General features: G+C 38.9%; 1 protein-coding gene across 4 annotated transcripts in view; it reads right to left on the bottom strand.

Annotated features, from left to right (window-relative positions):
• MRRF (mitochondrial ribosome recycling factor) overlaps positions 1–17,373 on the bottom strand; it is a 55,654-nt gene that overhangs the window by 38,021 nt on the left and 260 nt on the right. For 3 of the 4 annotated variants that reach the window (XR_014247504.1, XR_014247505.1, XM_082402294.1), the window contains exons 2-4: positions 12,514–12,725; positions 5,814–5,969; positions 1,717–1,835 (exon numbers count right to left, since the gene is read on the bottom strand). Coding sequence is in view for 2 of the 4 variants with exons in the window: in XM_082402294.1 (XP_082258420.1) it covers positions 1,717–1,835; positions 5,814–5,969; positions 12,514–12,725 (487 nt within the window). In the remaining 2 variants the exon portion in view is untranslated. The remainder of the gene's footprint in view (positions 1–1,716; positions 1,836–5,813; positions 5,970–12,513; positions 12,726–17,373) is intronic. The other variant, XM_082402295.1, reaches the window with a different exon arrangement.

Below are 17,373 nucleotides of genomic sequence, written 5' to 3'. Positions count from 1 at the left end.
AACACCAGGAATGAGTGTCTCCCTTCCATCAACCTAAAGACAAGTATTCACCCATTTGAGGAAAATTTACTGAGTGCATCCATGTGTCAGGCACAGTGTTAGGTGTAAGTTAGAGCAAGTTAGATATGATTCCTACATTCCAAGCTTACAATCTAGTGAAAGTGAGCTGGAAAATTAAGATGTAAATAACTGTATAACTATTGATAATGACAAGTACAATGAAGAAAAAGAACTGTGCTGTATAAAAGTGGTAAATGTGGAGGAATAATTGAGATTGGGTAGATTGGGGAAGACCTCCCTGAGAAAGTAATATGTAAGCTATGATCCAAAATATGAGTAGCAATTAGCCAGACAAGAGTGTTCCGAGCAAAGGAAAGAGCATACGCAAAGGCCCTGAGGATGCAAAGGGTTTGAGGAGTTGAAAGGCTAGTGTGGCTAGAGCCGTGTGCAAGGGCGACAGTGGCACAAGACTGGAGAGTCTGCAGAGACAGGCAGGGGCCATTTCATGCAAAGCCTTCTAGGCCACAGTCATCTCTTACTTAAAGATTACGTGAAGCCACTGATAAACTCGGTGCCTGGGAATGACATAATCCAGTAGGTATCTTTACAAGTTCGCTCAGGCTGCAGTATAGAGAATAGATTGGTGGAGTAGTGAGTAATACCCCTCACAAATGTACCTAGCACATCAGCTACAAGAGCCCTCCTATTTGAAACAGCCTGCTGACAGCAAGGGCTTTCTCTTACTCATATCTCTAACCCAGTTTGTCAAATCCAGCAGTTTCAACTTTGGTCTCTGTCTTTGGGCTAGAACTGCTGAAACAGACCATCGGAATAGGGAGAGACTTCAGATTCCTTTACCTCATATTAACAGATGAGGAAATGGAGACCCAGAGAGCAACGCAACCTACACAAGGGCAAACAGCCAGCTGGCGAGACAGGTGGGACCAGATTCCAGGTCCTCAGTGATTCCCGATCCAGGTCAATTCTTACTGGACCAGTAAGGAAAAACCCGTTTACCTTCCTCAACCAGACTTAAAATCATAGCCTCTGGGTTGCAATGATCTAATGCAACCCACCGTCCAGCCTTGGAAGCACTGTGCTCTGTGCAATATTCTGCAATGGTCAGTCCAGTTTGAAAGGAATGTGAATTCCTGGAAGGTTTGCTCCAAATACTAATGCAAAAGTCACAGACTGGTGGCCCACAGACCAAACATGGCCCATTAGGTTTTGTCATAGTCTTAAAACAAAACACACAAAAAAGGGAATTAGTTATCAACATTTAACAAAGATCTTACATAAAAATTTGGGTCACTGGCTTCTTCTGTAAACAAACGTCTTAACACCTGGTAATATCTAATTCCCCGGCCTGCATTTCTGCATCAGCAGGAGCTGGGCAAAGGCTGCTCCCTTCAGACAGGGCACAGCAGCCACAGTTTACCCCAGCCCTTCCCATCACTGCGCTGCCACTACTGTTTGTCTTAGATGGGGCCCGTGTCAGTATTCAAATTACTTGCCTGGCCTCTATAGTGTTTTGAGTTAAACAGAAAAGGAATTTACAAACAGGAAGAGAGCTTTTCTTATCCTTAAGTTCCCATTATTATGCCTTCTCTCTTGTTTCATCCCAAACTAGAGGGAACACTTTCTCCTGACTCGACTCAGCCTCCTGCATTCCAAAAGAGACCATGGAGAGGGACCCCTTTAGCAAGGCCACCTTACCTCTGGGAAGCTGGCCATATTCACCAAAATCAGCTGTGGTGACTTCATGGAGATCTGGCCAATCTGGTTTAGAGCAAGTTTCCCATCAGCAGTTACCACAGTGATATGATCAAGGGATCCTAAAAGAAAAATGAAATAAAGGGTCTTCAAATTCAGAAGGACTTCGGTAGCCCCACATCTAAGTCTCTATCAATTCAGATTTGGCTAATGTTTAGGGATCCCTTACTAATGTGGCAAGATGGTTCAAGGGGCTTCCACAGGAGCAGTGGTGTCATGTGATGGAAAGGGCTTTGAAATGTTGACAAAACTAGGTTGCAACTGCTTACCAGCACCAGGGTAGCCAACAGTCCTGGTCTGCCTGGCCCTGAGCGGTTTCCTGTGACACGTGACTTTGAGAGCTGAGACTGGAAAGAGCTGGTCACCCCTCCAGCAACACTGCCATTTACTAACATGAAACCTCAGGCAAGTTAGTCATGTTCTCGGTACCTCGGTTTCCAATTCAATTAAAAAATACTTTACAGGATTAAAGTGAGGAATATAACTAAATATAAACAAGCAAGTATACCATAGGCACCAAAAAATAAACATAAAAATAGTTACCACGTATTAGGCCTTTTAGTTTTCACAACTAGTCTGTAACACTATCACTGTCTCCACTTGACACCGGAGAAAGAGACTTGGGGAGGTTAAATGGGCCAAATCACAGAGCTAACCAAAGGAAAAAGCGCAAGAGCCAAGCTCCAACTCAGGTGTGCTTACTTCCAATTCTAATCAAGGCTCTTTCCCTTATCAGTGGAATTCAAATTTGGTTGTGCATCAGAATCCCCAGGGAGCTTTTTCACGTAGATTCCTGGGTCCCACCCCCAGAGAGCCTGATTCTGCAGGGGCTTGGGAGCCTGTGATTTTGGGGAGCTTGTAGTTTTTCTAAAGATCACCACATGATTCTGACATGCAGCCAGGTTTGGAACTGTTCCCTGATACCACCTTGATTTTGGCACTTAGATTCCCTTTAGGAAGAAAAACAAACAAAAAACATAAAACAAAAAAAAAACCCCACCAACTATTACCACTTCACTGTTATCCTGGATCTGATCTTTGTCTCTATCTGAATTATGGAAAACCCTGGGCAAAATTTTCTTGTCAAGAAGGCAAGTATATAGTTACAGATGGAAAAGGGGTGTTATTCAAACTCCCTGATTTCCTATGCAAATGAAAACTAAAAGGAAACCTTACCATTCACGTTAAGAACCACTCACAGATGGCTCATTCTGATACACAAAGAGTAAAGGGTCAGGGGCTGGAGGTCAATTTTTTAAACAAACTGGGAGTTGTCCCAGCAAATTGTTGTTAGAATAATGCAGTACCATACCATGGCCCAAAGATCTGATTTGAAGCACAGTACTCAATTCACCATCACAAGACAGAAGGCTGTTGACACCACTGGCTTCAATCTGGAAAAGTCCATGATTCTGAAAACCAGTGACCTGGGTTCAAATACCAACCCTGCCACTTCCTGACTGTGTGACCTTAGGAAGGTCCCTTCAACCTTTTGGGCGTCTGTTTCCTGATTTCTAAATGGGGCATTAAAATCATACTTCTCTCACAGAGTTGTTATGAGGGTTAAATGAAAGAGTTTATGGAAAGCACTTATAATTGTGTCCTGGCATATGTAAGCGCCCAATAAATGCTATTATTATTACTTCTCAACTTTCTCCTGTATTTTAACCAAACTAACCTACTTACAATTTCTCTAATACAGCCTGTTCTCTCTTGCCTCAGGATCCTTCTACTGAGGATGCCCTTCTCTGCTCAGATAACTCCTGCTCACTCTTTAACACTCAGCTATGATTGTATCTAATCTCAGAAATCCTGTCTGACCTCCTAGGCTGGATTACAAACCCTTTATGAGCTCCTGAGGATCCTATGCACACTTCTACAATAATGGCAACCAATATTTACTGAACACTTCCCATGGCAAGACATGGTGCTAAATGCTTTCTGTAATTTATTTGCTTTCATTATCACAATAACCCTATGAGACAGCTCCACCATTTTACAGATGTGGAAACTGAGGCACAGAGTATAACTTGTCCAAGGTCACAAAAGCTCTTAATAATAGAGCCTGAATTCAAACCCAGGTCTGATCAACTCCAAAGCCATGGTCTTCACCACTCTGCTTTGCTATATGGTTTTACACATGTTGGTTTACTTGTCTATCCCTTCACATTAGGATCTAGGCTCTTGGAAGGTGGGGACAATGTCTTTTCTCTTTGTATCTACAGCATCTATTAATCAGCACAGAATAAGTGCTCAATAATGCTTTGATGAATAAATCAATGTATGGATGGATGGATGAATGAATGAGAGGACAAGAATGAACAAAGAAATAAACCTGTATTTTAGACAACTATTAAAAGCAATCAACTATCTTGGAGACAGAAATTGCTGGTAGATGGACGTGTAAGAGGAAAAGTGCCTGCTGGTTCAGATAGTAATGAAAGATGGTATGAAAGAATCTGGCAAAAAAATAAAACAAAATAAAATAAAAGACTGGCTAAGTCTTTAGCCTGTTTCACCCAGTCTCTTCATGGCCCAAATTTCTACACAGAACATTGCACAGACATAACCCTGAAGAGAAAGAAGCAAAGAGGAAATACCAATGGGAGGCCTTCTGAAAACGGATCTTAATTCAGCCTTCCTGATTTGCCAAAAGATCCTTTGCCACAGAAGTCCCAACATGGGCTTTTCAGTACGCAATTGTGGTGGTTCCCACTCCCTAAATCCGTATCGACATAATGCATCAAATCCTTTTCCCTCAATCTGTCCCCAGCGAGAATCTCCCTCAGCCTCATTCCTGCCCCTCATTTTCGCAGAGGTTAACATTTAACAAATTACACTCCCAACCTCTTTCCAGGCCCATCATCTTTTTAAGTTCAACAAGAGTGGAGCTTGCTGGCTAATTTTAAGTATCACATTTCTCCCTGAGCTCCTCTCAAACTGCTCTCTGGTTTCGGCTGCAGAATGTTAACAGGCCAGAAAGCACAGGGGAGACAAAGCACTTTATCAGCTTCATACCTAAAATAATAAGCAAGTTTAAAATAAACAGTTGGGAGAGATTGAATGGCACGCTCTACTGTCAGCAAAGGCAGAAATGCCCCAGTCCAGGGCTGACAAATGACGGAATGGTCTTCTGGTTTCACACTGGATCTCGTCTCTGAACTCTGTTTCTGCTGGTGTTTATAAATGAAGCCGTATACTTTTCACTTGGTTTTCTTAAGAACAAGTTCATGAAATACTTTCTAGTTTCCTTGTGAACTACCCCAAGCAAGATGTGAGTGGGAGCAGTGCAAGCTCCCATAGATACTTTCCGAGGGGGTCCCAGGCTTGACTCTAGGATGATGACAATTTCCAAAAGGCCAATTTAACAGCAATTGGATTTTTCCTGCCTGCCTGCACCATTAGCTGACAACTCACTTCTTCCATCACATCTGCAAACAGTTCTCCTAGACAGTTCTGACATTTCCCACTTAGGAAAGCCACTTTCAGGAAGTTATTAACCCAAACGGAATCTTCCTGGTCAAGCTCAGGGGTACAGAAATGCCTCAGGTGGGCAGGTCTGCAGCCAGTTAGTTCCCAGTAAGCGATAAGAACGGCCAAATAGGACAAATTGGAAAAATCAGACCAAAGATGTCAGTTACTATGAGACTAAATACCTACAAGTGTATAGAGTACAGCAATAATAAAATTCCCATTTTTTGAGAGTATTATTCCATGAGAGCAAAGACCATACCTATTTTGTTCACTGTATACCAGCACAATGCCTAGTTCATAGTAGGCAAGTATTTGCTAAATGGATAAATGTAGTGTTAATATGTGCTGGGCACTGTGCTAGAACCATTGCACATGTTACCTCATCCATCTACCCGTCCCAAAGCTAGAAGGTAGGAATTAGACGAGGAAACTGAAAACCAGAGAAGTAAAGTAACTGCCCATGGTCACCAATTAGTAAGTGACAAAGCTAGGCCTAAAATCCAGCTGTGCCAAAGCAATGGTTTTGCCACTATGCCCCTCTCCAAAACACAGGTTCAGTCACTAACCTGGTGAGGTCCTTATATTGACAGTCTTATTGAAATTATCCTTGAGCGCTTCTATCACCGACTTCATTTCTTCATCCACCTCTTCCAAGCTGATTATATCCTCAACCAAGGTAGTGTTAAGATTCATTCTGGTTTGGGACTGTCCTTTCCCTTTGGCTAGAAAGTCAACATTCAATGAATTAAAAAAAACAGCAGCATAAACAGAGACAATAAACAATGAGTTAAGAAGCACCTACTATGTGCAGGGAAAAAAGCCAAGTGCTGGAAAATTACAGAACATTGTCACTGCCCTAAAAAAGAGCCTACACTTACTGTCAACCTGGGACCCAGCATCATACAAAGCACTTTCTCAGATATTAGTGAAGGCACACGTTTTATAATGAGACATCCAGGTGAAAATATGGGCTATAATGCATACGACCTTTATGACCTTGAGCAAGTTACTCTACTTCTCTGATATCAGGTTCCTTTCCTATGAAACAGGAATAATATCTATACTGCCAGGTTGCTGCAAGGATACAAATTAAGTAATTCAAATACCTGAAAGAGCACTATCCACATGGCAGACACCCCATAAGTGAATGAATTCCTTATTTTTCAGAAAAATAAACAGAAGATGAGAAAGGTAGAGTGACTTTGCCTAATGTCACAAGGTCATGAAATAGTAAAGACAAGGTTTGGTCCCAGATGTGCCTAATTTTAAACCCATGAACTTTCCATTAAATTGTCTTCATAAAATGTAATTGGAGATACATAAAATATATTAATTCATTTAAAAATGAATCCTAAGACAAGGATATGCAAAGTATCTGATGGCTGGTACAGACAAAAAAAACAACAGTAGTTTAGCAACATTAAACACCGCCGGTAGTAGTGACAATGGCTTATATTTTAGAAAGCAACAATACTGAGAACTGAATAAAATTCTAATTTATATCTAAACCATCATAGCGATTTTTCATATGCATCTATAATGTGTATATGCATAGATCACTCCCGTGAGTATTACAAATAGTCTTGCATTTCTTTAAGGAGGGTGTGGGAAGGAGAAAAAGAATAAAAATATTTAAATAATATTATCCTATACTAGTTTATTTATTAAGTATACAACAAATTTTATTGAACATCTACAGTGAGCTAGATCCTGAGCTATTTGTATACCATATTACAGTTTGCAATGCAATTTCAAGTACATTCTTCTTTTAGATATTCAAAGCAGCTCTCTGATGTAGGAAGAACAGAGATTATTATTGTCCCCGTTTTACAGATGAGAAATTTGAGGCACAAGCCATTTAAATGTTTTGCCCAAAGTAACCAACCAGTTAGCAGCAGAGTGATTTTTTTTTTGAACATTTATTTGCTTGTATCACCATCTTGCTTGAAATCTCACTGGTCTTAAGTTAACAGGCTAATGGCTTAGAATTGTCAGAACTGATGAAAGAGGTGAATCTTCAGATTTAGAAACACAAGTTCCAAACAGGATAATAAAAGTAAATTCATACCTACATTTTGTGAATGCAGAAAACCAAGGACAAAGAGATTGTGAAAACAGCCAGAGAAAAGACAAATTATCCATAAAGGATCAAAATTTAGAATAATAGCGACAATAGAAGCTAGAAATAATTTCCAAGAGCAACAACAGAAGCTAGAAACAATGGAAATAACATCAACTTTAGTGTTAAACCAAGTATGCATGTTAAAAATTTTAAGTTCTGCCTATCAATATTAGAATGGATAAATATTCTTTATGAATGAAATACTATACAACCGTAAGAAGAAAAGATCTATAACTACAAAGAAGAATTTAAATGAATCTCACAAACATGATGTTAAGCAAAGAGGCTAGACACAAGAATCCAGACTGTACAGTGCAAAATCCAGATACAATAACATATACTAAACAGTATAACAGATAAACAAATAAACAGTATATCATTAGTAGTTAGAATAATAGTTACCTGCAAAGGGTAGAAGGTGGTAAGTTACTAAAAGGGAGCAAAAGGGCACTTTTGACATGCTGGGAATGCTCTGGTTTTTGGTTTGGGTGCTGATTACATAAGTAAAAATTATATAAGTGAAAATTATCAAGCTATTTTCTTATGATAGCTGCACTTTTCCATAGGTGCTTTATTTTTATAAAAACATAAAAAAGAAATTAAAAGTAACCACCAAAACAATAAGAAATAGAATGTATACCTTCCAAATCAGCAGAGATGAAAAAAGAAGAATAAAGAAACTTGATTAATCCAATAGAAAGGAGAAAAGAAGAAACAAAGAAAACCTCAATAAAGAGGTAGTACAAAATAATAGAAATACAAGTACTCAGACCAAAGAACCAGTTAAAAGTTAGAGATTCTCAGTAAGATTTTTTTTAATCTAGTCATATATAATATATACAAGAGATTTTACAAAAATATAAGATCACAGAAAGTTTAATGTATGGGCATGAGAAAATTATAACCCTAGCAAATATTAATCAAAAGAAGGTTGGTGTAGTTATATTAATATAAGACAAAATCGATTTTACAACAAAATGCATTATTAGAAACAATGAGGAGCACTTCATAAAAAGAGAAAAAATTCACCAGAAAGATATAACAATTCTGAGCTTCAAAACTACTTATGGACTGAAGAAAAATGCACAGTGGAATTTTAAAATATTTTAAATGACAATAATAAAAATACTATACATAAAAAACTTGTAGGAAGTACCTAAAGTTGTATTTATAAATTTACAGCCTTATATGCTTACAAGAAAAGAACAAAAGTCGAAAATTAATGAACTAACTGTCCAGCTCAAAGGATATAAAAAGAACAAGAACATGGGAGGAAGTAAACAATATAGAACAGAAGTCAATGAAGTTTTTAAAAAGAGAGATCAAAAAAATTAAAAGCTCTTTTACTAAAAAGGTGTATAAAATTGACAAACTTCTGTCAAAAATAATTGATTAAAAAAGGGAAGTAGGGACTTCCCTGGTGGCGCAGTGGTTAAGAATCTGCCTGCCAACGCAGGGGACACAGGTTCGATCCCTGGTCTGGGAAGATCCCACATGCTGCAGAGCAACTAAGCCCATGCGCCACAACTACTGAGCCTGCGCTCTAGGGCCCACAAGCCACAACTACTGAGCCCACGGGCCACAACTATTGAAGCCCGCGCACCTAGAGCCCATGCTCTGCAACAAGTGAAGCCACAGCAATGAGAAGCCTGAACACTGCAAGGAAGAGTAGCCCCCACTCGATGCAACTAGAGGAAGCCCGCGTGCAGCAACGAAGACCCAAGTCAGCCAAAAATAAATAAATTAATTAATTATTTTAAAAAAGGGAAGTAGACACAAATAAATAATACTAAGAAAGAAAAAGGGGACACAGTCACCAAAACAGTAGAGATTTTAATAATCTTAAGAGACTATTATGGACAACTTTATGCCAAGAACTTCCTATAAACATATAATTTACTAAAACTAACTCAAGAACAGAAAGAAAATCGGGGAGTTCCCTGGTGGCCTAGTGGTTAGGATTCTGGGCTTTCACTGCCGTGGCCTGGGTTCAATCCCTGGTCAGGGAACTGAGACCCTGAAAGCTGCATGGCGTGGCCAAAAAAGAAAAAAAAAAGTATTCCTATTCACCAGCAACCAAATAGAACACACAATTTTTAAAAAGATATAAACTTAAAACAATGAATCTTCTATAAGATAATACAGAATATATTTATGACCTTAAGGTAGGGGAAAATTTCTTGAAAAGGAAAAAAAGAGCACTACTCGAAAAAGATTGATATACTGGTCTACATTAAAATTAAGAACTTCTGTTCACTAAAAACACACTGTGAAAAGGCAATTGTTATCAGCAATACATATATATATATGCAGAAGTCTTATCTTTAGAATACATTAAAATTCTTACAAGTCAATTTTTTAAAATGGGCAAAAGACTGGAAAGAGGATATCCAAATAACCAATAAACAAATAAAAGGTGCTCACCATCATTATTCATCAACGAAATATAAATTAAAACCATAATGAGATATAACTGCACACCCATCAGGATGGCTAAAATTAAAAAGGCTGACCATACCAAGTGCTCACAAGGATACAGTGGGTATTTAGCAAATAGAAAGCTAAAACACTCTGGGAAGGAGTGTAACCTGACATGACTACTTTGGAGAATTGTATGTTCTGAAACTGAACTGAAACTGAATATATGCATAACCGAAGGCTCAGCAATCCTCCTCTTGGTATACACCCAACAGAAAGGCATACATATGGGCACCAAAATGCATGTTCATAGCAGCATTATTTATTTTAGCTCAAAACTGGAAGCAATTCAAATATCCATCAACTATAGAAAACACACATAAATCGTGGTACGCATTCACTGGGGTACTATAAAGAAATAAAAATGTACCAACAACTACTACAGGCAACAACATGGACAAATCTCACATGTAGATTGCTATCAAAAGAAGCCAGGCAGGAAAGAATACATCTTGAGTTCAAAAAGGGCAAAACAAATCTGTGGTGGTAAAGTCAAGAGAGGGGGCTGTCTTTTGAAGGGTGACAACAGAAAAGGACATGAGGGAAACTTCCAGAGTACAAGTGACGTTCTATATCTTAATCTGGGTGATGGTTACATGGTTGTGTTCACTTTGTGAAAATTCACTGAGCCATACACTTACAATTTATGTACGTACTTTTCTGTGTACATCACTCAATTTACTTTAAAAAACATCATATACAAAAGTGACAAAAATGATGATAGCCTAGAAATAAACCTGATTAAAGAACTGTGCAAGACCTTTATGGAGAAAACCTGACAATATAAGTTTCATAGAGAAGAGCAAAAGGCCAAGAAGAAGAAAAAGAAAAAGCTAGCGTGTTCTGAGGGGAAAGATTTGTACCACTAGATTCAAGACTTGTGATTCAGGCACTAAGGAATTTAGTGCAGGGAGAGATGAGTAGTTCAACACATCAAGAACTCAGATATAAATCATACATATAAAGAAACCTGACATATGACAGAGGAAGCATTACAAATCTGGGAGTAAAGAAGGCCACTCAATAAGTGAGGTTGACACACTTATTACCCATTTTAAAAAGAAATAAAATTAGATTCCCTACCTCACATCATATTCAGAAATAAATTCCATATGGATTAAAAACCCAAATGTGGAAAGTAAAAACCTTTAAAAGATTTAGAAGAAAATACAGAAGAATAGCTTTATGACTTTCAGATAGCTGAGGGTTTGTTAAGTAAGACAGAAAAAGCAAAAATGATAAAAGAACTGAAAAATATGACTACATTGAAACTTATGTTCAATGAAAGACATCATAAAGTAAAAAGGCAAAGTAGATACTTGCAACATATACAGTCAACAAAGGATTAGCATTCCTAATATAGAAAGAATCCAATAAATCTAAAGGAAAACATCAAACAACCAACTTTTTAAGAGGCAATCAAAGAAGACAAAAACTGAAGAGCCAATGAAATATGAAAAGATGCTGCTTACGCGCTGCAGCTAACATCTAGCGCACTAGAAGACTGCAATGCTGTGGGCGTCAGGAGACCTGGATTCCAGTTCTGCCACTACCTCGATATGACCATGGGCAAACGTCTTACATACGGACCTCAGTTTCCTCATTTGCAAAACGGTGAGATCTGTGCTTCACTAGGTAATTAGAAGAATTTCTTCACTGGATAATTACAATTCCTTCAATGGATAATTATAAGGATCAAATTAAATTATTAAATGTATGTGAATTTAAAACAATATAATGCAACCTATAGATCAAAAGTTATTAACTGAATATAAGGCTTCTATGCATTAAAGCTCTTTTGGCAACTTGTTAATTTTCCTATTAACAGAAAAGGAAAAGGTCTGCATGAAACCGTAAAAGAAAAGCAGTGGGAAAAATATTCAGTAGGGTATTTCAAGCACCATCCTTAGGAGTGGACTCCCTGACCCACCACTGCAAATAGCAGGTCTGCTTGACAATTTTCTGTCACTCATTCATTCCTTCAACAAAATTTTTTGATACATACTATGTGTCAGGCCCTGTTAGTTGCTAAACAAGAAAGTCATAGACCTCACAGGGTCCAGTATGGAAGACATAACAAACAATAATTAACTAATTAATGAGTGCTGTGCTTAAGTACATCAAAGGTAAAGTGACAGTGTGCACAAATGCATGTAACAAGGGACCTGACCCAGCCTAAGAGGTCAGGGAAGGCTTCCCTGAGGAAGCGACATTTAAGCTAAGACCTGAGTTGTATCAAGGTCTCATTCTTGGATGACACAAGCCATTAAGATCAACCATCTAAATCCACGGCTCTAATATCTCCTCACCCAACAACCTTCTGCTTTTAATATTATTTCCAAAGTAGATCTTCCTATCAGGAGAAGGCATGTTGATCCCTGCCACAAGTATTCTGATTTGCTTGGCACTTATACCTCTAATTCTAAATCTAAAAGAAATTAGGCATTTTCTGAGCCATAATAACAAAAGAGGCAGCATGGCAATGAGAAAACAGGTTCTAATACCATCTCTGTCCCTGTGACCTTTTAAGCTAATCAACGGAACCACCTGAGATACCATTTCCTCATGAGGCATGGGGAGAAATTCAGAACATCTCTGAGATCCCTTCCAGCTATGATAATTCAAGGGCTAAATATAAGACAGGGGTGAGGAGGTCATGCCTCTACCTTTGGCTTTCTTGGTAGCGAAATGACGGATTGGTACAGCTGGATAGGCCAGGTATTGGCCGTGGTCATTCTGTCTTCCACTCACTGTCTTCAGCGTAACTTCTGAAACAGGTCTGGTCAAGGCTGCAAGGGAGTTGCAAAAGGCAGGGTGGACCAAGCGGAAGCACCTTAAACCCAAGGCCATGACTGAAGACAATTCTTGTGAACACCCACTAAAAATAACAAGACAAAAAGGAGATCAAAGTAAAACAGACCCTATTACAACTTCAGAAAATAATCTGTACCAGTTAGCAAGCAAATCCTATCAGCAGAGTCTATCAATCAGTTTTGAGTATGTGCTAGGTAACTTAAATACATTATCCCTAATCCTCCTCCCAACATCTGTACAACTTAATATGATTAGCCCTATTTTATACTACGAAGAAACTGAGGCTCATGGAGATTTAAGCAACTTGCTCACAGTCTGTAGGACTCCAAATCGCCATGCTCTTTCCACTACAGCAAATGCCCCTTAGCACACAGGGAACAGAGTTAAGTAAATGCGCAGCAGACTAAATCCTTAATGATGGTAATTAAACCTTTATAGGAGAAAAGGCACAAAATCTTGATACAGTTATACTATAAAGAGGAAGGGCAGATCACTGGAAGAAGACTTTAAACTAAATAAAATCATTTCAACAGGCATAAAATGACTGGAAAATTCACACAACAGCATTTAATTAAAATTTTCTTTGGTTCCTTATGCACTGATTACCAATTAGAACGCACTTGACTGTGAGTCTGAAGCATGGCTGAGGTTTGAGGTCTTCCATGTTATAGAACTAAAGCTCTGGGAAATGCCACCCTCCTTGGTGTTAACACAAGTTACACATTATACTTCTGAGGGCTTTGACCATGGAAAAGATGCTAGAGCCTACAGCTACCTCTGGGATAGAACACAGTTCTAGCTTACTGGCAAATGTAGCATTAATAGCTTCTGCCAGGAATCTGGCTATTATTACTCAGCTAAAAATTAAGCACAATTAGCATCAAATACTTGGAAGCTACCATCTTTGAAAAACAGCCCCAAATCTCATTAAAAAAATAACAAATCTCATCCTAGAATTTTGATGCAGTATAACAGACTGAATAAGAGCATGGGTTTTGCAGCCAGAAGACTTGGAATCCAATCCCATCTCCACCACTAAATGGTGACTAAATGCCCCTGAACCTCTCCGCACCTTGATTTCCTCAACTGTAAAATGGAGATAATTATAGTTATTTCCTAGGTTTGGGAAGAATAAATAGGTTAATGTAAGTAAAACACTTGGCACAGTCTCTAGCAGACAGCAGGAGTTCCCCAAAAGGGTACCTATTGACCGCTGTCACCTTTCCTTTCAAAGACTTCCATGCCAGGGTCAGACACAACAAAGAAATCGTACATGTCATTACTAAAGTACAAGGAAGCCTAGAGTCAGTCACATCTGGATATAAATTTCAACTTTGGGCAATTGATTCCACTTACTGGGCATCACGTTCCCCCTTTGCAAAATGAGAAAAATAATCCTGCTCTTAAAGCAAAATGAGATAGTGAATGCATATTAAAAACCTAGTAGAGTGCCGGGAATATAGTACCTGTTTAATAAAAGCTGGCTATCATTACCACTATTTTTTTAAAGAAAAGCAAATGAGTTGCACAAAGGCAAATAACTTCTCCCGATGGAATTTTTAATAGCAAGAGATGCTAGATGTCAGTGATGAGTGTGTGGACGTCAGTAAAGACAAAGCTAGATAAAAAAATAAAAAATCTTCCCCTTTTACATTATTAATGCCTACTATTAATGGAGGTCAGGCCTGGGCTGCCTGCTTTACCCATATTATTCATTTAATCCTCTCAAAAATGCCACAAAGATAGTATAATAATCTCCTTTTTATAGATGTAGAAGCTGAGGCTCAAAGAGACTGTCACTGACCAAGGGCATGGAGCTAATAGTTCTGCCCTGTAGCAGCAAAACTGTTCACAGAAATGTGCCTCTAAGTGAGGTTTCTATATCTAGGTTTTTGCCTAATATAGCCAATGCCTAACCCACACTTATATCCAAATATGGCTGTATAATATAGTGTGTTTTTTTTTAATCTACAGGGTCTCAATCTGGCTGTTTCACTAAGACAGGTTTCCTGGTGTTCCTGTTGCAGGTCACAATACCAATCCACAAAGCAACAGGAAATCAAAATGGTTTAGAAATAAACAACCTTTGACAGAAAATGCACCCAAAAGCAGACCCGGTACACGTGAACCGGAAGGCGACTCTATAAATAAACCACACTGCTGAAATGCTTAAGGCGTAGATTTTAATTGCACAGAAGTCAGGAAACTTCAAAGTGGAAGGTCAATAAAGGCAATCCCTTGGACCCTTTACCTTAAGAACATGCATATTAACACTCAGTTCAGCAGAGAAGTAAGGTCGAGGAAAGGAACCATTATGGGAGCCCAAGTATTATACAACAAAATTAACCTACACTCAGAAAAAAAAATGCAGCAGGAAATATCTGACCTTTGGATGCGGTCTTAAACTGTAATCTCAGTCTGCCCATTTACTAGCTGTGTGACCTTAGGGAGATCATCAGCCTCTCTGAGCTACAGTTTCCACTGCAACTTTCTCATGGTGATATTAATGAGCCTTTAAAAAGGTAATTATAACAATAATAATGAAACAATAGCTTATAATCATATAGTGATAACTATGTGCCAGAAACAATTCTAAGTGATATATTGTATATATTAACTCATTTGAGCTTCATGATAACCTAGGAGATAAGTACTTATTATTATAACCATCTTACGGATAAAGAAACAGAGGCACAAGATAAATAATTTGCCCAAGATTTTATTTCAGGCACTTTTGTTCCAGAGTCTGTGCTCTTAACCACTATCCTAGGTTGTGTACATAAGGCAGTATAATTACTGGCATTATTTTTCCAACTGTTGAAACATTTTTAAAAACTACTTGAAGCACATGTTCTTTATCTAAAGTCGAAGTTCTCAAAACTTGAATTTTCCTGTTTTTTCATAGAAGGTGCACTTTAATTTTGTAAAGAAATAGATGAGGAACACAAAGTCCTGGTTTATCCACTGTCCCAGCAACCTCTACCAATCCAGCTGTATATTAGTTTATGATACGTAGACTTTTATAAATGTGGGTGTGCACACACGCAGGCCCTTGTTTTATATAAAATACTTTCACGTGTTACCTGGTTCTCACAGTAACCAGGGTTGTGATAATCACCCACATTTTACAAATAAGCAAATTGATATTTCATTTCCTTGAATACTCTTCCTGCTCCAGGGTCTTCAGAAATACTGTTGAATCTGCTTGGAATGATCTTCCCTCACCTCTTTAATGAACTACCGCACACTTGCCTTTCAGATTTCAGCTTAAGCATCACTTCCTCACAGGATGCCTTCCTTGGCTATCTCCTCTAGCCCAACAGGTCAAACGTCCTATAGCCCACTTTCATAGCACCCTGTACTTTTTCATAGCACTTACTTTAACAATATCAGTTAATATTTGTGTAGTTATTTGATCATTGTCTAATTCCCTCCGTAAGACTATAGGCAGTACAAGGACTAATCTATGGTTGTCTTGTTCACGGCTGCATCCCCAGTCCCTACCACAGTCCTGAACACAGGAGACACTGAATAAATGTGAAGAATCCATGAGCCAAAGTCTATAAAGATTAAGTCCTTCCTCCAGGTCACGATGCTGGCACCAAAACTGAAATCTAAGCCTCAGACAGTAGGTCCTAGGCTCTACTTCCCACTGCTTCCATTATCTCTTGGTTTGCCAGATTTTTCACTTAGAGATAATAGGGCATGTTCTCTAAATTCAGTGCCATATGAAGGCATTTATAGTATCTGACTCTATGCAGGATCATGTCCCTGGCACAGCCAAAGGAAGGATGAGACACTTTAACAAGTGGAGAAAGAGCTTTTGCCTAAGAGCTAGGAGGGCTGCATTCCAATATTCCTATCTCATCACTCCCTGCCAGCCATCCTTTTTAGACTCATAACTACCCTGTATTCAAAAAGCACTTGTGGAAGCTCTGCTGATGACCTGAGACTTGTATCAAGTCATTTCTTCTACCTAGGTTTTCTTTCCTCAACTATAAAACGAAGGGTCAGACTAGGTTTTCATTCTTTCTAACTATAAAGCTCTCCAAGATTCTGAGAATGCAAGAGAGTGGGGTGACAGGAAAAAGGCATCAAACTTAGAGAAGACCTGGGAAAGAGTGCTGGTTCCAGCACTTCCTAGGTATGTGACCTTCGATAGGTCAAAATCTCTGGGCCTCAATTTCATCTGTAGATGACAATAATATTTATCAGGGTTATCAGGACGATCGAATAAGAGATGCAGAAGCACTTTGTAGATACAGAAGGGCTATTCTAATGACAACTGTTTTGCCACTGGGCCGCACAGAGTAATGGTTAAAAGTTGAGGCTTTGGAATTTGGGCGCCATCACTCACTAGCCACGTGACCCTGATGAAGTTATTTCTCTGAGCTTCCCTTTCTCCAGCATGGGGGATTAAAAATACCTACTCCCCTGGGAGTAAGGGGCGCGGGTTCGATACTTGGTTGGGGAAAAGATCCCACATGCCACGCGGCCAAAAAAAAAAATAAATAAAGGGTCTGGACTTAATTCTATAAAAAAAGAAAAACCTACCCCCAAAAGATTGTTATGAAAATTAAATGCTCCAGCCAGGTAGCAAGCTACTAAGTAGCTGCCACTATTTAGTAAGCCCCGCCTCCCATCCTGGAAGTTCCTAGCTGATGAGATGAGCCCCGCCCCCAGACTCGCTCTGATCAGCAGGTCCCGCCCCC

The sequence above is a fragment of the Balaenoptera borealis genome, assembly GCF_965194805.1.
Source record: "Balaenoptera borealis genome assembly, chromosome: 8".
Taxonomy (NCBI): domain Eukaryota; kingdom Metazoa; phylum Chordata; class Mammalia; order Artiodactyla; family Balaenopteridae; genus Balaenoptera; species Balaenoptera borealis.
The sequence above is the reverse complement of the archived record's forward strand: the minus strand, read 5'-3'. Positions and strand labels throughout refer to the sequence as shown.